This window comes from Melopsittacus undulatus, chromosome Z (assembly GCF_012275295.1).
Source record: "Melopsittacus undulatus isolate bMelUnd1 chromosome Z, bMelUnd1.mat.Z, whole genome shotgun sequence".
In the NCBI taxonomy this organism is placed as follows: Eukaryota; Metazoa; Chordata; class Aves; order Psittaciformes; family Psittaculidae; genus Melopsittacus; species Melopsittacus undulatus.
The window spans coordinates 70941392-70965912 of NC_047557.1; the positions used below are offsets into that span (position 1 = coordinate 70941392).

At 35.1% G+C, this 24521-nt stretch overlaps 1 protein-coding gene across 1 annotated transcript in view; it reads right to left on the bottom strand.

The window, feature by feature from the left end:
* Positions 1 to 24521, bottom strand: part of PPIP5K2 (diphosphoinositol pentakisphosphate kinase 2) — a 49478-nt gene that overhangs the window by 2490 nt on the left and 22467 nt on the right. Inside the window, exons 12-30 of the mRNA XM_013127571.3 lie at positions 23649 to 23724; positions 23458 to 23567; positions 22303 to 22388; positions 21522 to 21647; positions 21294 to 21415; positions 19693 to 19875; positions 17967 to 18108; positions 16666 to 16889; positions 15171 to 15298; positions 14868 to 14982; positions 13452 to 13559; positions 13249 to 13365; positions 12353 to 12526; positions 9846 to 10019; positions 8552 to 8624; positions 6426 to 6545; positions 5492 to 5554; positions 1500 to 1631; positions 7 to 135 (exon numbers count right to left, since the gene is read on the bottom strand). Coding sequence (XP_012983025.1) covers positions 7 to 135; positions 1500 to 1631; positions 5492 to 5554; positions 6426 to 6545; positions 8552 to 8624; positions 9846 to 10019; positions 12353 to 12526; positions 13249 to 13365; positions 13452 to 13559; positions 14868 to 14982; positions 15171 to 15298; positions 16666 to 16889; positions 17967 to 18108; positions 19693 to 19875; positions 21294 to 21415; positions 21522 to 21647; positions 22303 to 22388; positions 23458 to 23567; positions 23649 to 23724 — 2402 coding nt within the window. The remainder of the gene's footprint in view (positions 1 to 6; positions 136 to 1499; positions 1632 to 5491; positions 5555 to 6425; positions 6546 to 8551; positions 8625 to 9845; positions 10020 to 12352; positions 12527 to 13248; positions 13366 to 13451; positions 13560 to 14867; positions 14983 to 15170; positions 15299 to 16665; positions 16890 to 17966; positions 18109 to 19692; positions 19876 to 21293; positions 21416 to 21521; positions 21648 to 22302; positions 22389 to 23457; positions 23568 to 23648; positions 23725 to 24521) is intronic.

Sequence of the window (24521 nt, forward strand, 5' to 3'; positions counted from 1 at the left end):
ACTTACATAAAGTCGGTTTCTCTACTCCTTGCCTTTCTGGCAAAGTTTCAAGTGGTGTTGGTTGAATTTTTGCAGGGGTGTATGTATTTAAAGGAATTTTTCTTCCTGAAACTGGAATCATGTAAGTTGGAGAAGCTGAAAAGTGGAAAAAAAAGATACACATCATTAACAATAAAATATTCTCACCTGAGCAAAATGTTGAAGACAGCAGCCACAGAACTGTGTATCTGTCTACCAATACAGATGCTACAGTTACACGCCCTGCAGCTCAGCCACCAATTTTTGACTCTAGGGTCAGAACTTCACAGCATGAAAGACAAATCTAAGTATCTCCATTTTACCTCATAAAGTGACACAAGAAATTCATGCTGCTAAGGCATCTAAGCTTAATTTCAGTACAGCTGGCAGAATCACTAGTGCTACTCCATACGCTGAGGGCTGTACAGGAATAGGCATTTGGACTAAACTGGCATTTAAGTCCAGAGTGCCTTTGAAAAGTGTATACAATACATTATTCTCCAGCCAACTTCCAAATATTATAGAAAAGAAGAAGGAGAGCAAAGCACTTATGGCCTCAATTCTATCAGGCTTAATTTCCAACCACTCCTTTGTAGAAAGGTGACAACCAAACCACCACAGAGGAATGAAGTTTTTTTTTGTCGTGTGTTCTCAACTGCTTTGAAGAGACACAAGCTTCCTAACAAGTGTAACAAAGCATTTTAAATTTAAACTTCAAAATACCTGTAGGCCTCCCTGGTTTCTTTAACATCAGTCTTCTTAAATTGCATACCCTCCTTCACAGATATAGGAGGCCTGATTAAAATCTAAACAGTATAAAACTAAAGTAACAGAAAAATTGAAAACAGAAAACCAGAAAACCCTAACATCTAGACAGATAAACTTTGTGTCAATACTATCAAGAACAAATTTTCTGATCAAAAATCACAGTGGAAAGTCATCTTCCCAGACATGCACATGGGTAGAACTCAGTTTGCCTTTAATTTCAGTATCACTTAAACATTAACCATATGGTACAAACTACCAAGAAACTAAGTGACAGCAAGGTGAACATCACAAGGTGAAACCCTGACTAATAATTCCAAGAAACTGGAAATAACAGTTTTAGGATGTAAAAGGCAACACTACTCTGCTGAGGTTAGTGACAGTACAATGGTACAGTATAAAGCAGAAAATACTGTATTCTCACTAAGAAGCATTCCCTGCAATTCAGCTAAAAGGTACAGAGGAATCCTTAATGTGAGGAAATAAACCAATTAATGATTTCATGAAACCCTTAATTTACTACCCCAGTCAACAGAAACATTACTTTAATTCATTATAATATTATCCACACAAAAATTAAAATTATGGTTTATGAACATATTTTATTTTTTAGAGTAGTATTCTTAGTTTACTTGTTAGCTGTAAGATATGGGAAAGATTAACTAAGCAATATTTAACAGTTTAAAATGAACATAATTACAAACTAAAATCAGTACATGTCTCCTGTAGATTTTCCTTTGATGGAGCAGCAACAGAGGCAAGAAATTCATCCACCTGCTTCAGAGACAAGGAGTTGTGTAGAGTTTCCAAAGGGCAAATAGAAGGCACCATGGAATACAATTCAAAGCCTGAAGGAAATATAATAAAAAAAACAGATTTCCAAACATAAGACACAATTTAAGCTACTGCACAGGCAAGTATCAATGTACAATAAAAAGTACTTATTTTAAATCAGCACATGCAGACACAGTACTCTTGAAATCATGGACACTAAATTATAGGAGTAGAACAAGATGTGCCAATTTCCAGGACATACTAAAATAAAGCTACCATGTAACGTAAAGTGGGATACAAATCTCATGTACACATGAAGTGACTTCAAACATTAAAACTGTGTTCCTCTCCCAGATCAGTTCACAAAAGGTAACTTTCCTCTAAGATGGACTTAGCACATTACTAAGAAAAGAATAGGCAGGAAATGGTAGTAATTCTTCCACTCATTCTCATATCTGGCACAGCACTAAATAGGTAACTCATTAATGCAAGTAAAATAGGACGACTGTGTTGTCAAATGTTAGCAGACAAGAGCTAAAAATGCTACAACTTTCAAAAAATGAATTTGTAGAATTCACGTTCTATCATCTTCAGTATTCTGTGAAAACAAACTGTTGCCTTCAGTATCAAAGGAAAACCACTGTTAGCACTTTTGTACCTTGATGTTACATGTTTTAACTCTGTAAGGCAGATTCAGACCTACCTTTCTGCATTTAAAAACAGTACTTAAAAGACTAGAAGTTTCATATATTAGAATAGGTAAGTACAGCAATCCAAAAATCTAAAAACTTATCGGACATCACTTTTCTAAATTAGTACTGATCATACACCAACCATGCATATCCATATTACTAACATACTACAAAACCATTTAAACATTTCAGCAAAAAAACCCTGAAGTTCTTTAAAGTGATGCAAGTTTGATAACTCAATAACTCTTCATCCAACTGCATTTCAGAACAGGAAAATATGCCCATTAGTGTTTTCAACATACAGCTGTAACATTACAAAATCTGCAATTCAGCATTGTAAATTTACAGTTGCCATATTTTTTTAACACATTTAAATGAAGAAACAATTGTGAATGAAATAATGTTTAGAATTTCAGTTCAAGGCACATTTATTAGAGATAGCATTGTTAACTGTGAACTGTTCCCTCCATAAAATTATAAGCATCAATATTCTTGTGATAATCAGTATAACTCTTTGCATAGAGGAGTAACTCAACAAAATTTCAACCCCCAAATGTCTGTATTTATATTTGGATCCACACTGACCATACTCAAATGTGAGGGACAGTCGCTTTAAATATAAAATCAACTGAAGTGTAGTTATGAGAAGTTCACTTGTATTACAAATAAAAAGTAGCATTTCATGGAAGCTTGTTTTCATGTACGAAAGAAACACCACCACATGCTTAATGTCTGTTTTTCTATAAAGGCAGCAGCTAAGCTTCAGTGTAAGCACTAAGATGTCTGGCATACATATTAATATCCTAAATAGGTAAGCATGCATGCAAAACGCAAACCCTTTCTTTGCATTATAGTAAAATATAAAATTTCTCTTTACCCTTACAGAGAAGTCCCTATCATTTGAATGAGTATTTAATTTTGCAAAGAACGTAGTGGGATAATGTCAAATTAGCTTTTTAATAATTATTATTTTTATAGTGCAGCATTACAGAAAAGCAGAAATTTCAAAATGCACCCATGCCCTTTAAGAAAAAAAAAGGGGGGAGGGGGGGAGGAAGAAGAATTTTCTTCTTTCAGGAATTTCCCCTCCATGGGTTTTCATTCAGTTTTGACAATTCTGCTATCAGACAGCAGCAGCAACAACATACCAGCATGTTGTTGTAGCATCTTCACATTTAAACGATATGACTTAAAAGATACCCTGGAAATCTATCTGTGATGTTACATTTGAATATTTTAAGATAAATATTTAATGATAATGTATGAGAAATAAATCTGAATTTCAATGACGAAGCCACCTGACAGTATCCCTTTAAAAAAGCAATTTCCTGTAAACTAACAGCCTTTGAGCTTTGGCTGTGTTTATTCTTAAAGCACTGTTCCCGTCAAAACGCAGACAATGAAAGGGTTAACGCAGCATCTCAAAAAGCCACCTTGCTGTCTTACATTTAAAAGCTATAGAGACATACCACTGGAGCCTAGAAATTCCACAGAGGAAATGGACCAGCACCTAAAGAGGTGTGGGTGTTCTGCACAGAGGCCCAGAAAGTAAGGTGAAGCACTGTCAGAAGATACATGTTTCATCATGTTCCTTGAACTAAAGATTGAGGGAAGTAGTCTGAAATGAGTTAAGAGGGTGTGATAATAACATAGAAATAAGAAAAAAAGGAGTGAAAGGGCAAGGAGAATAAAAATGATAGTCCAGAGGGCAGACAAAACAACACGAATATGTTCTTATGTTAATAACGAACTCTTTGAAACCTGCAATATAATTAGGTTTCATGGGAGCTCACACAGCATGCATTCATCCTGTAAAAGATGTGTGGTACAACTACTGTATTAAACTGATCAGAATAATCAATGCATTAATTCAAAGCAATTTAGACCCTTTTTTTAAAGAATGCAGTCACAAACAGTGCTTAATGGAACAGAAAGTAATCCTTACTAGACAGGGATACTCAAATGCAGTTCTTACTTTCTGACTTAGGATGTTTTAGAAATACTATTGAACTCGAATGATTTTGAGTCTAAAGATAAAAAATGGATTCCCATCTTTCTTATTAGAAACAGGATACTAGAACTGGCCTTTTAGATCAAACATAGTCTTAACTGTATTAATTCAGCCTTACCATAGCAGTTTCCCTTCAAGAAACACTGCAGTGCAAAAAGTCACTGTAGATTCCAAATGAACTTAATAAAATGACTACTTTGCCTCTCTGTAAAGCCAAACAAAAACACAGTGTCTTTTTTTTTAATTTTGCTTCTAGGCAAATGTATTTTTAATCTAACATAAAAATACTGATGATTTCCACTGCAGTTTCAGTAATACTACTAACACTGTACTCAGCCCACAGTCATGCACATATTAAAACTGCCATTAAGAAATATGGAAAAGCTACATTAAGATCTGGTGGATGCTGAAGACAGAGTCTAGTTTTCATGAATGGGCCTATTTAATCACATAGAAAGATAGGCACGAAATATTTTGCTGAGGAAGAGAAAGACAAACCTCTGTCCTACATGTTAAATCAGACTTCTATTTGTAACTATGGTAGACTGAAGAGAAGTTGACTCTCACTCTTGAAGCACAAGAGGTCAATATAAACAAGAGGCAGCTCTCTTGCTGTAATTTTTAGTGCAATATTGAAGTAATTTGTACATCTGATGAGCAGAGAAGTATGACAAGGTAAAGTAAATTTTTGATTGATGATAAATACAGCAATTTAGCAGGAATGGAACCAAAGCTTCTGCTTTAGCTTTTTAATTTAGCATCACTTCAAGAAGATAGTAATAAAACTCCAAATGTCAGTTCAGTGATTTACTTTAGAATCAGAAGACTCAGGGAAACAGCTCAGTGGGAGAAAGACAAAGAAGAAGCAATAGCTATCAAGAAGTGTATGCCCAATAAAGACCAAGTTTAATCCTGTTTTTATCTTGTACCATACAGTCTGATCACTCAAGAAACTGGGGAGAATAATTACAGAGATCATGATTAACAGCAGCTCTTAATTTCTTTCAATGATTTTTTTAAGGAATGATTTTTTGTGTTGTATTTATACTAATGAATGGTAAAGAAGGGATTTAGGGTAGCTATAATGATTACAAATATATTTGGAGTTGTGCTGGAAGTTAGGAATGACAGACAGCTGGATGATACTGTACACCCCATATTTGAAATAAAAATAAAAGGGATGAAGCAAGGAACCTTTTGATTTTGTTTTTAAAATAAAAGCAAAACGTACCATTGGTTGGGTGTCGAGCAAATGAGATAGAAAACCTTTTAACAGCAGAACCGCGTGTGGTGTCTGAGAAAGAGAAAAACAGGTACCTGAAATTTGTAACAGCTACCAAAAGAAGGGAGATTTCAAAAAAGGAAAGGAAGAAGAAAAAAAGATGAGAAGGTATTAGAACTGAGTGGCATGCAGAAAGGACCAAGGAAAACGGCTAAAATCTAAAAAGATGTTAAAAAGAAGAAAATTTGGATTGTTGGTAACTACAAGATGTGTAATGAAGTGTATGAAAACAAGCAGAATGAGCTGGTGATTCTGGCATACAAGGTTATATCAGGTTAAAGTCGAACACTGAGTAGTGAACTGGGGGGAAAACAGCATGAATACTGGAATACTGTTTCACCTCAGAGTTTTAAAGGTCTGCTTTGGCATCTTTACATTCTGAAATCTAATGAGAGAGTTTCTTTTCTACCCCAGATAATCCAAAACTGAAAATCTCCTCTTCCTCTGCAATCCAAACCCCACCAAAAAAAAGAGGTAAGGAATCCTAAAATTTTCACCATCAGTATTTAACTTATGATTTCTTTCATTCCTTGTATATGCTCCAAGTAATTTCATTTCAAGATCAACAAGTAATCATAGAAACTGAAGTTAAAAATGAGAAAAGAATTTAAATCCCAACATTTTAGTTTACTAAACAAAAAAATGCACTTGCTGAAATCTCCTGGCACACATTACAAGTCTGTGGGCTAGTGTTTAATTCAAGGCAGAAACAGGAATTAACTATGCTATTAAGTTCAACATATGCAAGCTATGGGCAACAAAAAAGCAATGAAAACTCATACAATTAATACTAAGGCAAAGGATTCTAGGATTCCGTTAAAATCTTTAGAAGTTCAATATGGCACATGGGTTTGTGCGTGCATGTGCGAGAGTGTGCACATACCATCTATGAAGCCAGAAGAAGTCAGCTTTTTACGATGAGTACGAGCATAATCCTGTAGGTTAGGTGCACTTGAAGAACCCCCGAGCACTGAGGTGCTAAACAGGCCCGCACAGTGAGACCCTGATGGGAGTTAGAGAAAATACATACAACAACCAGGTGTTTGTCCATTCACATTGGGGATGCATGCAGCATGCAAGGACATGGCTCTTACCACACAAAAGGCAGCTTTTGGCAGTGCCTTGGACAGGTTCACAATATGCTTGTAATGTCAGAGTGGTACTTGTAGGCTGAAACTATATTAATTTATTGTGCTTCTACTCATGACACAGCACTCTCTGCTATATGCACAAAGAGAGAACTGGCTGTAACAAAGTGAGTTCTTGTCCTGTTTTCACTTTCGGTAAAGAAAAGTTACCAGTTAGCATCAATTGAAAAATAACCAAAACAACAAAAGAAAAATCTAAGATGATGATAATGATGATGATAATATGAAAGTTGTTGTGGTTTTGAGAGCTGCAGTTTTGAAACAAATATAAACTGGAAAAATACTGCTCATTGCATTCATCCAAATCAACCTTTGAGGCTGCAGTGAAGTCCTTATGCATTTCCACAGACTTAGATGGAAATGTTTCCCTTATACCCCCAGCAAAATGTTAACCAATTTGGAAACACTCTATTCATATTTCAGTTGCATCACTGACAATATTGCAAACTGAGAATACCTAGAAGTTGATCAAGTTTAGCTTGACTTCTTTTCCTATAAAGACTTGTGTACACTTCCATGCAAGTGAGAGTACTTTTGTTACAACTCACGCATTCCTGCCATTAGGATGGGAGTTTTAACAAATCACTGAAGGATATAGACAGAAATATAAAAATAACTTTTATAATCATCAACCATAAATGAAATCTACCTACAATGATGAACAAAATGGAAACAAATGTTGCAATTTTCTTCCCTCAGCTTTTACTGCTAGCTGTTAGGAGTTTTTAACTCAGAACTTATCTTTTACAGTTTAATAAGTAGCAGCAGATTTTTTTTGAAAACTATCTAGCCAGTGATACTTCCTTTCACTACTTTTAATGAGGAGAAACATTACTAGCACATGTGACCAATCACAGCCAAAATAAATTGGTACCTCATCTGTGGCAAAAGCTTTCAACACCAAATGTATACCTTCATCTATGCACAGAAATACATCAACTTCCACAAGCCATATTGTGTCACACATTGGCAAAAGAAAAGTTGTTTAATTTTAGCAAGCACACAACAGAGAACATGACTTCAGTAAACAAGAGCACCTGATGTATATATTTTACTAAGGGAAAAATATAATAGGGAGAAAAGTATCACAAAGATTAGATGTACAAAAAATACAGATCTTTACAAAGAAAGGAAAAACTACTTCTAAGTTTATGCATATAGCTTATGCATTTTCTACACTTAATTTTTCCCATGAAAAGACACTTGCAGAAAAAAATGCAATATTGATTTACAGTAGTGCATGATTTCATATTTTGCAGGAGTCATATGTATGCCTGTTTCAAAGAAGCAATAGAAAATTACCACTTGAATTAAAAAAAAATAAAACAAATCATTCAATTATAGCGTGATTTATTCTTATGCTGAAAGGAAGAAACTGATTTTAGGAGAGGGAATGTATGCACCCTCCTAGCCCCTCTCCCTGCCCCAATATTACCAAGAACCTTGACATTTGTTCCCCATCCCCTCCCCTGAATCAAATACCTTCAATTCCATCAATTACCCACAGTAGGAAACATTAGTTTTTTTAAAAAAAAAACTGTTTTAACTGTTTCCAGTGCAGGCCACTTCTATCCAAAAGATTCTTGCAAAATCCCCAAAATTATCCTGTGTACCTGTTGCGAGTAGTACAGTCAACAGTGTGAACAGTGTCAATCAATTTGCTCTTTTCAGTTATAATTTTTTATAAAAAACTTTTGCTGGAGAAAAAAAACTGTCCAGTTCATAGGCAGACACTCAGCATATAACAAATACTATTAGGCCCTGTTAACAAAAATGCTGTTCGAAGAATGTACAACTGTACAGAACAACAGCCAGATGAAAAGCTGCTAATATCGAACAAACTTCAATTGTAGGCACATACCTAGACCACTCTCTCGTTTTTGTTCCAGAATTGTTCTTGGTGTTCGCAAGTTACTATTGCTTTCTGATAAGACCTGCATATAAAAAACATAAAGATAAGGGAAAGAAGAACAGCAGTATGAAATATCCATTTAACTTGATACAGCAGCCTGTTTCAGACAGACAAGTGTTAATAAGCTGTATGATAAGTATTAGTAAAAATATGTAAAGGAAACATGAAGGATCATGCAATGTCCCCTTCTGAAGGGCGTCCATTTCACATGAGTTCCTTGCAATGAAGTGGTGCAAAGCAAGCATTCAGAATGAGGAAAGGACACAGACCAAAACCAATATGAGAACATTTGAGACATTTTATTTCATTTTACCAAAAGCACTCTCCTAAACTGCACCTGTGTTGAAAAAAGGAGGGGAGGGAAAGAAAGACAGACAAGCCATTGAGGACACCATACAATCACTGATCCATGCATGGGCTCAATCAGTGTAATCTTCAGATGCCTACAGCCTTTACTGATACAAACTTTTCCTTTGTAAATAATTTTAGAATTTTCCACAATAAAAAGAAATTATGAATTTTTTTGAAGAAAAAGGATACATTTAACAGAACACCATCCATTGCATACATGTAAACAATACGTTGAAACATACTAAACAATCTTTAGATCTTTGCTGATACTTCAAAAACATTGAAGTTGCTCATTTTCCTGCCTTTTCCACCCAGGCATTTAGAAAAAAAATCTTCAAGATATTGTTCAAGTCAATGGATGATGTACTGCATTGGGAGTTTCAGATACCTCCAGATACAGAAGGCAAGAATTATTAGTGCTAGAGTTTTTTCCCTGCAATAGTTAATACCAGGCCACTGAAAATATGATATATGCAAAACAAGTTTTGAATAGCAACATGATGTACCAAAGTATTTTAAATGGTATTGGTTGCAATTATTAAAAAAATTATTTTCAATTTACCTACCACCAAATTAAGCAATGCTGTTTTTAAAGTCTTAAAGGACAACTAAACCAAAGCAGAAATCCGTTTCATTAGGCAGTAGACTAAGTCTTTTTTACTGTGGTAACATTTGCCATTCCTATAAAGAAACCGAATTTTTAGGAAAACGTGTAACACATTCAGTGGAAAAACATGCACTTGCTCTTTTTCCCCCAAACATTCTCAGAAAATAATTTTAAGAAGTGGAAGAATTTGCTTCAAACGTAATCCATAACAAGGGATTAGATGTCCTTAAAGACGGTTGTTGCTTGTTAAACATAATAATGTTTAATGAAGTAAAGTTTAAAAACCTGTTGCCATGAGCCAAAAATACTGGATGTGAAAGCCAATGATTTAGGGGAGACAGGGGAAGAAGTGATTTGTTCCCCTGATCTGCGTCTTCGACGCCCAGTACCCACACCACTGGTGTAATGCAGCCAGGTACCAATACACTCTGGGCTAGACACACTCAGGGGGCTCTCTTCCTGGAAGTGAGAAAGGGGGCAAAAAACAGCAAAGCATGCAAAGTTAGATTCAACAGAGCCAAATGAACAGAAAAGAAAAAAACCCAATTTGCTTGCACCCTTTTATATACTGCTTTGAAAACTATTAAACAGCGAATAGGGAAGAGTAGTATTACATATTGGGAAGCTATCAGTTCTACTTACACATTTTCATCCAATTATATCTTTTAATACAACCTTTATATCAAATTTCTGGTAGACTGTTTATTAGATATGAGAGAAAAGGAACTGTTATAAATACCTGATTCAGAATTTTAAGTTTCCCACATGTTGGAAACAGAACATCTGTTATCCTTGACATACTGTTCAACAGTATTCTCACCCTCTAAGCACATTAAACTTTCCTATTTATTATTTAATAGTTTTCATTTCTAGTCTATAACCTTATCTAGGAGATTTTGATTTTCAGAATTGCCTCCAAGACTCTACAGCTGACCCACTAGTAGTAGTGCAGACCTGACTTGTAGTTTTCCAACATTAAAAAAGCCCTAAAAATTATCTGATGCTGGATGCCTGTTGAAACTGCAAGGGAGGACATTGTCAGGCTGAGTCCCCCATGCCCTACATCACTGTGTATTGTTAGCAATCAACTTTATAGCAATATAGAATTTGATTTCCAATGCTGAATGAGCCTTACTCTCGGTTTTGTTACAACTGTTGTCTTTTTATATTTTCATGAATCAATTCCCGTTGCAGTCCTTCTGTAAATATTGTTGACTATACCCGTGATGAAAACTTCCGTATAATCTCACACCTGACAGTGTCCTTTCAAATTAACAGACATAGGTGAAGAGAGAATTGTCTTGTAGTAAAAAACAAAACAAACCAGAAACAAGCCAAAAGTTGCAATGGCTTTTTTTTAAACACTTAAAAATACCATTTGGTTTAAATATTCCAAATACAGCTTTTGCAGATTTCAGTAGGCCAGATGAAACTTCCCATTTTATTTTTTTTTTCAAAACTAGTTTCAGTGTTTTATTTATATCTGCTGTTTTCTTCTTGCAAGTAAACAAGCAGTGAATGCTGAAACATATTCCAGCTGAACATGTATTACCTGAGCAGTCAAAATTTAGAAGTTTATGTTATTAGCACCTTCTGAAATTAACTTTTATATAATTTATAAAAATGATTAAAACTGTGAAGTTACAGACTAAGTTGTGTGTATGTGAACTTGTAATGAGGAGGGAAGTTTGCATGATCATAGTGAAAATAGCTTTTAAAAATCCAAGATACTGATGTTGTGAGCATTTGTGTATGATAAAACTTGGAAACAGAAAATATAAGACATTCACATTTGTTATCTCTGTTAATTTATGGAGGTCATGTGAGTTATACAGATATCCTTACAGAAGGGAGTCATGCATCTTTTTCTTTCCACACTACTAATAACCAAGTTACTTGCAAATCTCTAATGCTTTCATTGCATACAAAGAGTCCATTCCCAACACAAACATGGAAGGAGAAGCTTTTATTGTGAATTTTCATTTATGATGGTTTTAAGCAACTGCAAATGAGGCAATAAGAAGCTGTTAGTCTGCTTCTAGCATTAATATCACAGAAGTGCCACTAGGCACCATGTGAAGCTTTGCCGCTCAATGTACAAATGGCATCGGTGATACTGCCATATGTCCCCACACCTCTGTGACATTAAGGCCTTATCTGTGAAGCACATCTAGATGTTATGGCCTTCGGGACAGGAATTTAGACTGTTCAAGATGTTATCTAAAGAATTTATGACACACAAACCCCACCCACGTAAAAAAAAACCAAACAAACAACCACCTTCCAATTTATTATCTTACCTTAAAATTCTTGAAAAGTGGAGTCACTTTCACCCCACATGAAAGCAAATACAGCATACAATATGTCTCACCTCCTGCACCTCCCCTGCCACCCCCAATCCCTTTATTTTCCCTTTCAGCATCATCAGCCTGAAGTTTTGCTTAATTCCTAATAGCAGCTGCCTTGTAAGGATGAATACAAAAGCAATGTATGTTAGTCTGAAGATGTAGACTGATAAAGTCTTCTTTTTCAAATGCCAACTCTTCTAAAATGGCTTAAAAAGAAAAAAGGAAATAAATCTTATTGCAAACCAGTAATTCATTTTAAAAATATCTGTCATAAAAATTACTGCCATGGAGGATTTCCCATAGAATAAGAGCAACCCTTTTGTGAGACATAACATCATACTGGTTCTGTGTAATCAAAAGCAGAACTACATTTGGTTTTGTTCTGTTAAAAATAAGCAAAAGTTAATTTCTGTGAAAGATATTATCTGGAACATAAACACTTACTTCAACAGAACCAATCTTCCTGGATCTTGGAAGGGGTGACTTTCTGTGTATGTGAATTGGGTCTGATACCATTGGCTTGAACATCACGACTGACCGATCTACTTCATCTCTTTTAGGAGCATGTACCTCCTCATCACTATCGTTTTTATGAGAGGTTTTCTTCGAGCCTTCATTCTATAACCAATATAGAAATAATTTTCAATTTAGTTGCACAATTTGCAACATGTAGACACTAGCTGCTGTTAAATAAATCTGCATAAACACAAATCAAGCAGATTTTAAAAATACAGGATGTGAATTATTTACTATTGAACAAATTGTTCTAGACTTTAATAATCTGTATTTGCTCCTAACCAGCCATTACATATTACAGTGTGGTCCTAATTAGCCTCACTGTTCAGACAACATATTTTACTCCAATATTCTGTTGGCCTAGTAATAAAATTAAGAATTCCAGCCAAGCTTTGCTTCCAATCATTTCTCGAAAAGCAGGTGGTAACTCTACACACTTTCCCATACTTGTTTGAAAATATTAACCCTTTCTCAACAATCTGCATTCATAAACATACCAAACTACCTTACTTCATTAAATATTGCTTTTAGTTACCAGAATATCATTTGGTGTGACGATGATGTTGGCATCACTTTTCTTACAATGTGTATTTTGTATTTCTAGCAAAAATTCTGGCAAAGCCATGGAAGGTCCAAATTACCAGTGTCCATTACCTCAGTATACATTCAACATGCAGTAATACACTGGGACTGCCTATATTTTGTTGATATTTTTCTACCAAAATACATATTTATATCTCACCTAACAATCTCCCAATGTTTATTTTAGGTATGTCTGCATCCAGAAAAACTAACTTTTGCTTTAAAGAATGTGTAACTGTTACCTCTCTGGAGGCAGGTCTGTATCCATATCCAGCTGGTAAATTTTTATCTTCCTCACAGCCTTTGGCTCCTGGACTGAAGTGCAGTTCTACATGAAAACGTTCTTCTGAAGAAAGTTCCTGAAGGAAAATTATTAAATAGGTTTACAGTTTAATACTTAGCTTAGCACTACTTGTTTCTGAAGATATTTATCCATTTTAAATACCTTGTTTGGATCTTCATAAAGCATGATAACAATCTGTGTCATGTAATTGAGTTCATTGACAACATTTAAATAATCCATAGCTCGTTTCCATTGTTCATCTTTTGATTCCTTATGAAGGGAGGAAAAAAAATATTAACAAATAAAACCCAGCTATTTTCTTTAAGAAAATTGACCATTTCCCTTTTTTCCCATTTACATGGATTTTACATTCACAGCAGAAGTATGAAGCTTTTTCACAGCTAAGGAGAAAAAAAAAGAGAAACAACTAGAGGACAAAAAACCAACCGCGCAAACAGACAAACAAGCAGGAACTTAAAATTACTCATCAAATTAATGAAAAGTGGAGGTCAGAACTTTTAGTATTTTACTTCAGTGTATCTTTCTTTTGCCAATGATGATATATGTCTGGTAGACAAAGGCACTGTTTTGAACTCGCCTGATGTGAATTGATAATTTTGCAATAAATTTATTTCAACTAGCATATTGTGGAAAATGTTTCTAGATATCACTCTACCAAACAGAGTAAATGAAACCTTTTAGTATATAAAACATCCTAAATTATATAAAATGAATATTCACCTTTTTCATACTCTAGAAAAAACATATTTAGTAATTACTTTAAAGGAAACTTAAAAGTTTATCAGTCCAAAACTAGGAGTTTGTCTGTTGTAGCGTATGTCACAGAGGTCTGGGATTAAAAATGCTTTTGCCATTAGTGAGTTCAGTCATCCATTACCAGAAGCAACTATGTCAAGAGAACCACTTCAGAAGTTAATATTTTAATCAAACTCTATCTTAGAAGCAACTGTGTAGGCTTTGTGGTGCTACACTTATCCTCTCCAAGATTTCAGATAGGTTGTTTCTGAATCTGGAGACCTTGTCTTTTTTAGTCCTTGTTTTCAAAGCCAATCAGATGGAGAATAATGCACCACCTTCAAGGCATTCTATAACAGTATACAAAGTAAGGAAACCTATTGAACAGCAGAAACTGCACTACATGAGCATTATTTATGTCAGGTAGGGAGGTGGTCAAAAATAATAAGCCACTCCAAAAGTGATTTCAAGAGAACCTTGAATGATAACTTGAAGGAAGTAATTGGAAGAATTATAGGTGCCAATATAAGACAAAAAAAAGCATTATCTGCCCTTTTCAAATCTCTTTGAGACCATAACGTACGCAGCCAATGGAACTCAGCATTACTTAAAGGGCACGCTGATTTCCACCAATGTGCACATCAGCAATTTAAAATGTCTCTGCATATATGATAAGAAATAACAATGTTTGAAAAAGTGTGACAAATTTCAAAGGCACTTAAGAAAATTAAGCTTTCAGAGGACACAATCTTCATAAGATTGAATCCTTTTGCTTCCTCTCAAAATGTTAGAGCTTTAACAGAAAAAAAATGTTCAACTTACATCACATAAGGCACCATAACGAAGGGTGGATAACAGTGAGTGGACATGACTCTCGCTGGTGAAATACAGCCGTGTACGAACATGGCGTTCAGGGGACATAACACCCCTGGAATAACTTGAAAATGAAAAGAATCTTGTTAGACCATACGAAGATGTGTCCCTGTTTTAGAAACAGCTATCAACAAATAAACTATGCTTCTTAAATTATGAACTGGTAAGACACTTCAAATATAAAAGCTACAGAGTATCTATATTAACTCTTATGTAAACTAATGTAACCATGTAAAAAAAAAAAAGACTTACAGAGGGTGAAGCTTATTTACAGTATCATCATCTTGAGTTCTCTGAAGGTCAGAACGGATTTTTCTCACTAGAGGAGTGCAGTAACCTTTGGCAATCTCTAGTTTCTCAGCCTTAGAAATGCCATATTCCTGTAAGAATGTAAGAACAAACTGACTTTCAAAATTCAGTTAAAGATTAAAATGCCTTTCCTGTTCAAAGGCTTGTGTAATAAATCTGATTAGTCACCTACTTGCCCTGGCTGCAAACTGTTTTGCTTAACATTTTTATTACGCTTGATTACCGACACCCCTTCAAGTAACAAGCAGTTTGCCTTTTTGCTGTTTGACACTTTTTTTATTAGACACAGAAACAGGTTTTTCATTCACTAGCTAAAACCACAAAAGTGGATTCACTTTCTGGTATGATGAAACTCTCTTAAACAAAACATCTAGGGAATTATTCCTCCTCCCTGTGAGCTTCATGCTCTGTGCTGTACATATGAAAGTGATCACAGAATTTTGATGGATCTTCAGGTTACCCTAGAAGGCAAAAGAAGTACCTTCCCCTTTGCATTTTGCAGGCTTATTAAGTTTTTCCCGTTTTTCTTTCTTCAGTATGTCCTCATTTTTACCCATTCTAACATTCTGTTCAAAATTTAAGCTTAGCAGGTCTGCATAACACAACGCATTTTTTACTGCATTATTCTTTTTGTCCTTTTTGCTGTCAGGGAGCTTGAGAGATGAGGGAGTCTGAGAGATGAGAAGAAGTTCTCTCACTTTTTCTCTAAAAGCTGTGCAAAACATGGATAATGGCTCTCTTACAACAGTGCTCTGTAACTACATGGGCACCTGGGGAAAGCTTTAGTCTGTTCTATCCTATTACCACAAAAAAAATTCTATGTCCTGCAGCCTGCAACATTTTAGAGATAATCTCAGTTTAACAGCCTGTAGTATATGGAAGTTTAACTTCCTGCTTCTGGCCTGGAATTCTAGGAAAATTAATATACACGCTTTTATCAAGGACTGTTAGCATTCTGAAGCAGCAAAAAGGTCTTTTAAAATTCAAATTGCTTAAAACAAGTGAAATTAGATAGATTAGGATTAACAGTGTTATTTGCAAAGAGTCTTGAAATGAAATTTCTAAAAGCAGGAAGAATGAAATTAAATGTATTTTCAGAATACACTTGTTCACAGGGACAGCACTTAAATCTATGAAAAATGGCTTAAATGAACCAACCACTTTCTTCTAATACACTGCACTAAAAGAGGCAGACATTTTCAGAGCTTAAATTGCTAAGAAAAAAAAAATCACTTTGAGCACATCTTATGAATAATGAAACAGATTTTTCTTAGAAAAATAATCAGCTTGCTACCAGAAAATAGGAGATAATGTTAAAGGCTTCTATTACTGCAACATAGAGGAACCTTCAATACAAAAGACAGAGCAGACATTTTCACAAAATTTGAAAAAGTATTTATTCTGCAATTTATTTTATATAATAACTGAAAATGCTTACCTGAGGGATCACGATGTCAGCCAAAGCCTTTGAAAGCCTGTATAATTCCATTGTGTTTTCTAATTTCAATGAGCCATTGTGCTGCACGTCATATTTTATACAGTCATAAATATCAGGGATTTTGCTAATATCATATCTTCCATTTTTTGTTTTAAAGTCTTTTTCTAGCTTGGACCACCTGCGCAGCATCAGTTCTAGTGTCTCGCTGTGGTACAGCTGAATATCTGCACAGACACATATCTCATAATTAAAGGCCATCAAAAAAAAGGGAAATTTTAATCACAATTATAGTTCAATACAGAGGGATAAAAAGGATCAAATATGTTTTTGAGCAGAGGGAACAGATGTGCATATAGTTCATTTTTACTGCTGAAAGCATCACAGTTAACATGGCTACATCAAGATAGTGGAAAGCTTATCTGCAGAAGTGCACCACTGGCCCTTTAAGCAAAGCTTACAGCACAAACAGCATGTGTTACAGCACAGATAATATATCTATAAAAAGCAACCAAAAAAAAGTCATAAGAGAATTCTAGGAGGGAGGAAAAGGAGCAAGACAACATCTCTGACCATGCATCCCATTTGTTTCTCCCTCCTGCATGTGGTAACAGCAAAAGCCAAGAGAAGGTAAAAAGAATGGATTATCCCCATCCCAGGACAGAGGATTAGATCAAACAGCCAAAACCCACTGATGCTATGCACAGGTGACACTTGTCCTGCTCAACCTCAGAACAGAAGTTGTTTGCATACTATACACTGGAGATAACACTGGCAGCAAATACTCCAGTATTTAGCTAGTACCAAAAAAGCACTGTGGTCACTTCCAGCTCTGGTTTTCCTGTATCACATTTTTTTGCATCACATTATTTCATGGTTCACCATACTTTATATTGAGTATCCTTCTATGCAATACTACCATACATCATACATCAAGGAACATATCTTCAGCAATGATATTTAAATATAAAAATGTACCTATGTAACAGCTTTAGTACCATCTACATTTTTTTTTTAATTTTTGTGGTCTGTTGAGTTTCAAATAATTAAGACAAGAATTTCTGCAAACCTTTGAGGACTAGCTTGAACTTCTGAGCAGAACAAAGAGCCCTTACCTGCAATGAGATCACATGTTCCTCCTGCTTTTTACTTTAAAATGATGCATATGGAATCAGACTGAAAATCCCTATGCCATTGTTGATTAAGGTTCTGCTAAGAGCAAGTTTAATTATGAAAAGTTATGTTACAATTCTCTCAGGCGTAAGCAAGAGAAACTAAATACAAGTACAAAAATGTTTAAGTACCTGCAGACTTTGGATCTTCCATTCTTTGCCTGATTTGAGAAGTCAAACTCTGGATCAAAGAATAAACCGTGTCACATGTCTTTACAGGATTTTTAATAACCTGCATCGATTTAATGAGTGAGACACTTCCAGATGGAGTAAGCTGCAATTTGAGATAAACACAAAATGATGTAAACAAACTATCTAGATTTGAAAGAACTGGGGAGATAAGATGGAATATATTAAAGATTCCAAGTATTGGAGAAAAAGTATTAAAGCAAGTTGCTATTAATTTCTGAATCCATCTCTCAATTATCTACTCCCTTTAAGGCATTAAGGAAACAAACACAAGCACAAACAAAAAGAAACCCTTTAAATTTACATATAACAAGTACATACAATACATCCCTCAGAAATGACTTAATTTTAGAAATTTTAAAGCTATCAAGTTGGGTGTTACCAAAACAATAGAGATAATATCCATAAAAGTGAGGTTTAGCCTCATTTTTGAAGGAAAAGTCTGCATAAACCAAAGCAAGAAAGCAATTGTAGTAAACAATAATTCATATACATAACACAAATACATATCTGCACTTTTCTCTGTTTCCTGAAATGCACAGGATAATTTGGATATGGAAAACTTCTGCCCTCTACCTAATAGTAAGCAGCTCCTACCTCCTTATTATGACCAAGTAAATAAATGGGAAAGGTGCTGTGGCACAGAAAAAAAAAAAACAAAAAAAAAAAAAAACCCTGTTTTCACAAATTTCATGTAAATTAAAAAAAAAAAGTTATCACTTCATAACCCCAGAGGTTCGTTACTTTCAGTAACTGTCTTCAAAGAGTATTCTCTATTCATTCCAGTGACATTTCAAACCCCATTATATTTATATAGCAAAAAGAAGGGGAGAAATATATAAATCCTTGAAAACCTGTACCCTTTCACTTTTTCCAAGTACCGCTGAATCCGCTGCTGGCAGTGATTTGGATGATACTTTTAATACATATGTTTAAATAAACTCCACATACAGTTTACATGCAAGATAGTAAAATTATTTTTCAGTAATCTGGTCTCAATACATTTTTAAGCAGTTAAGTAAGTTTTAATCTTAAATCTCATTTGAGGACTTGTATTTGGTTATTATACCAGTCAGAGTAAGTGCAGTTGAAAGAAGTTTCTTAACAATAACAAACATTACTCACTTTAAAACCAGGAACAATCATATATGTTTTGTACTAAGTCAGAATAAACTCTATTAATTTGCACTAATTTAGCACATTAATTAGACATCTTCTCTCACTGACTATAAAGTGTCCTACTGGTTTTCAGCATCTCAGTATTCCTTGAGTTAAAAAAAAAGGCTTTTTAGCAGATTAAACATTGAAATGACTGCAGTACGCAGGCATTAATATATTTTGTAATACCACACAGTCGAAGCAAAAACAACAGAAAGTGAAAACAATATAGTCTTGTTTCTTGAATAATTAAAGTATTTTAATGGAAAAAAGCAGTTTTTAATAATTATTTTAATGAAAAATATTTGTGAATGAGGTCTCTATCTACTCGTCTTTATAAGTTTGTAGCTATTACTCAAATGGCAAAACAGCTCAAAATTTCTAATATCACAACTGGTACAGCTTCCTTTGTAGTTCAAACTATTTCCAAGCACACAAGTATTTTTTCAAAATAGATACAAAATATCACTGCTCATTACTTTCACACAATAATTCACATGGCCATGCTAACCTTCTCATAATCATCAGCAGTAAAATCTCTGTCTCTCTGGAGAATTTCATGGAGTCTTGCTTTAACACGATGCTGACAGCTGCTTAAAGAATCACTGTCACTGTCCAGCAGACCATTCATATTAGCACTTTTTACCATCTGGACAAGAATAGGAGTCAGCTCTCCCTCTAGGGCCAGCAGTCCCTGAAGCAAGTAATACAATTAATCAGGCAAACAGATAAAAATGAAAAATCTTAAAAATCCACCAGATTTAAATTTGAGATTATCTAACCCACAGGCAAGTGATACAAACAGGGACTTGGCAGACAATGCAGATATTTGCATAGAAATGCCCCCTAAAACACTGCTTTGGTGTGCAGGATTGCTACAGTTGGTGAAACACTGATGGTGACATGTCATAAAACATACTCCCCGGCATATCAGCAGTGCCAACACTGCTCCTGCAAGATGATAGCTGTTGAGGTTTTGGGTTTCTGGATGTACATGGTGCCTTCTCCCTGAGGCTGGGAGCACCAGAAGCCTGATTTATGGGGGACATGCTCCTGCTCAAGGCATTGAGTCACCAGGCAGGAGCTATCAGAAGAGTCAGCAAGCTGAACAGCATCTGGGAGGATAAATGGGAGATAAGAGTTTTTTGCAGAGACCCTACAAAGACAAAACCCCAAACATGGTGTGGCACAGAAAGACAATCAAAGGCTGAATTGAACAAGAGGTAAATGGAGACTTCCAAAATTGAGAAGGCTGGAAACTTTTGTGACTTTTCTGGCAACAGAAGTGCTCTGCGATAAGGAAGGAAATGGGGTGGTATCTGCTCAAGCCTGCTGACCAAAGAGAAAGCAGGACTGATGGCTGGAATACTTCTATGCCAACATTTGCAGCATGGACACAAAGAGAACGAAAGAAGTCTGAACACTGGCAGAGCTTTAAATTCATTCAGTTTACAGACACGTGGTTGGATAGTTAACATGAATGGAGTTTTCTGATTGGGCCTTTTTATAAGACTAAGTAGCAACAGGACAAGGGAGTATGCTTTAACGTGACAGAGGGGAGATTGAGATGAGATTTTAGGAAGAAGTCCTTCCTTGTGAGGGTGGTGAGACCCTGGTACAGGTTGCCCAGAGAAGCTGTGGCTGCCCCATCCCTGGCAGTGTTCCAGGCCAGGTTGGATGTGGCTTAGAGCAACCTGATCTAGTGGGAGGTGTCCCTCCCACTTGGCAGGGGGTTGGAATTGAATGAACTGTAAAGTCCTCTCCAAGCCAAATGAGTCTGTGATTCTGGAGGCTGTTACTGGAAAAAAATAAGGTACATTGCTAGGGCTGTATAATTAAAATCTGTCTGCATCTGCTCAAAGAACTTGACATGCTTGACACATTGTCTACTTTTTCACACTGAATAAATACTCCTAAAAAAAAAATCCAAACAAAAAACACCCCCCCCCAAAAAAAACTCAAATAAAACCACCACCACATTTCTTTTAGACCAAAGCCTCATTATACACTGCGGACTCTAAGAAGCCATACATCTCTCCTAATCTTCAAAAGTGAAAACAAACTTGAAAAGATCAGAATATTTAAAATTGAAAATACAACTTCACACTGTACCTTTGCAAAAGCTGCTGCAGTCATTTGGACTCGTCCCTCATCAGAAGCATAGATTTTGAGATCATGTCGATAAGTGCTATGTAATCTAAGTAAACCACATCCAGGAAATCCAGCATAATCTCCTACCAAACAAATATTTTTCTCACTCTCATTTTGCACTTGATTGTCTTCAAAGGTGTATATGCCATTTTTTTTTAGTTTTTTTGTTGGTTTGTTATTTTTTTTTACCTTGTCCACCAGGATACATACACCTGAAAGCCCTTCCAAGCTCCTCTGCTTGAACCCTGCCTGCAGGGGTCAATTCTCCTCCCCATTTTAAAACCAGAAGCAGGGATGGCTCATTTCTTCTATTATCTAATTGTAGATAGAGAAAGGAGTTAAGTAGTAAAGTATATTCCTTTTTTTTTTTTTTTTTACAAATGACAAAAAATATTCAAACTATGGACTTCAGCAAAATACTGATACAACATTATGAATATTTAACAGCATTCTAACATTAAGAAAATATTGAACTGAAGAACTAAATGGGCACTTAAACAGAGAAGCCTGAAGTAGCTAAACTACAGAAAAAAATAATAAAATATACTTAGCATGAAATCTGAAGCAAAAAGTAAATTGGGACAGGAAAATTAAACCTAGTTTGGTTATGTTAAATACCCTACATTTATTTCAGTCAATAATCATGGGGCAAAGTTAAGAAAAGTTTATAAAAGTTTTAAAGACATCAGTAAATGTTGAGTCATATTTTCTCATTCCAGACCCAAACCACTGTTTTCTGGTGAGTGACTGAATCTTCTTTTCACCCTGCTTTTCTGTTACAAAAAAACAGTGATAGAAGGCAAATTTACTACAGTTTTAGGTATATGATTCAAGAGACTCTGCCAATAAGAAATAACATTAATTGAAAACATATTGCTTTTTCTTACCATCAAGATGTCTTATACCACTAGTCCATGACTATTTAAATACACATGATAGTAAGTAATTAGGTACAAAAGTATTACAATACCTTCTTCTTCACTGGAAGTCTTCGGGCAGCCATGAGGAAGATATGTTAACTGAACTTTGCGATTTATTCCTGAAAAATGTCCATACCTGAAATAGGAAAATGAAGAGGGAAGAGAGAGAGAAACATTTTATACATTTTCCTCCAGAACTGCTATGCTCCTGTAACCAGATATACTACATCTATACTGGTCACTGATTTGTGCATTTGACCACCATTCACTGAAGCAGCACTTAAAATAAACCTAACTGAACAAGCACAGTAAGACTACAGAAGCATCCACCATTCTGTAATAAAACATTTAAAAATGACATCTACTACTTTTTTTCATGGCACTGAACATCAAATAAAAAAGAAAAGGCAAAAGGAAAAAAAAGATTAAAAAGAGGAATGGGAAAGGCAAGACAAAAAAAGGAAAGGGGGGGGGGAGGAAAAGGGGACAGCAGCATTTACAGATTACACAAGTAATTTATTCAGATCCACAACTACAGTTATGCCTATCCAGAATTTGATCTGGCAGTACAGGTGGCTACTATTTTGTCAGCGAACAGTTAAGTTCCCAAGCAGAACTCATAAATTTCAATAACTGCCTTTGCCCTGATTTTCCTTCTTTTTAAATTAAAGTTACCTACTACCTTTTAGAGCCCTGATCTCTAACACACCTTGAAGCCTTAGGGTTTGGGGTTTTCATTTATAAATATTAATATACAAATATTAAATATTAATATACAAAGCCTTATTTATTTGGAATCCACCAAGTCTGCTTTAAGTTGACAGTACAGTGAAAGTACTTATTGGCTCCACCAGACTTCATCATGTCACACACTGCAAGAAGCAGACCCTGCACTTCAATACTTTCATTTTAAAAACATGCAGTTAGATAAAATCTGAGATGAAAAAAAGTAATATTTCATGCAGAATGAATACTTAGATACTAGATAAATCAATACATTCAATTAGGAAGATAAGGAGAAAACAGATGTTTCACTTCTTCATAATGTCAGACATGACATCCTTCCTCTTCATAATCGTTGTGCTTGAATTAATATATCATTGCATACTTGATAACCATTGCAATGCAAGCACTAACTGGTCTAAATGGTCAAAATAGCTGATGCAACTTTGTTGCTATGAAGCCTGAAAAATTAAAACACTTACATTTCTAACACAGTCTTCAGCTGTTCAAGTTTTGCTTTACTTTCTTCAATTTCAGAATCATTGTTCTGTCCAAGTTCTACAAGGAGTTGTCTTGCTATATCAAGTACTTCCTAAAGAAACAAAGCACAGGATTTACATAAATTATTTTCTATTTATAAAATATCCCTACAAGAAAACAAAGACAGACTTGCCTGCAACTGTTTTGGTTTTTTCAGTTTTAGTTTTCCAGATTTATATCCATCACATTTTTCAAAGAGATCAAAAAACCTTTAAGAGAAAGAATACTGATTAAAAAACACTGCTAGGAAGTTAAAATATTACTTGAACAAGTGGCTCTTAAAATTAATAGTGGCCTGAAACTGGCACCTTCACATTATTTGAAAAGCATGCTAAAACCTGCCCTCCAGGTCAAACCAACCTTTATTCACATCCCATTTCCCAACAATGTCTTCAATACATTAGAGAACTAAGAGCACTTAAAATGTTCTTTTATTGATCTGCTAAGTGCTAAGAAAAAAAAAAGATATTCTTCATAGCAAATGACATAATATTCTAATATACAGCTATGTAAATTCCTAATCGTCAAGAATGTTCCTGAACAGAACCAAAAATACCAGATGAGCTGGTATAATACTACACTTTTACAGAATGCAAGAATCTATTCCCAAGACAAGTAATTACTAATTACTTTTTTACTGAAATTGCACCTAATTCCAGGACAATTATATTCAGCACTTTATGAATCCTAACATAAAGATGCTATCTACCAGAAACTGAGAGCCATCAATCTTTGACAAAAGTAAAAGTCAAAAACGTAGTACAGCAGATGGCAGCTCAAACAAGCACAGTTATGATAAAAAAAGGCAGACATCAATCAAATGGTGAACCAGAAATATTCTCTGCTGCATCTGTAGAGACAAATGCATTTTCATTAATAACACACATGACTGTTCACATGGCATAGCATGTGATGAAGGAAGTCTGCATGAGTAATTTGTCAGTCCTGTTAGAAAGAGAGATGCATACTTGTTAATTAGCTGCAACATAAGTTAGATTTAAATCAA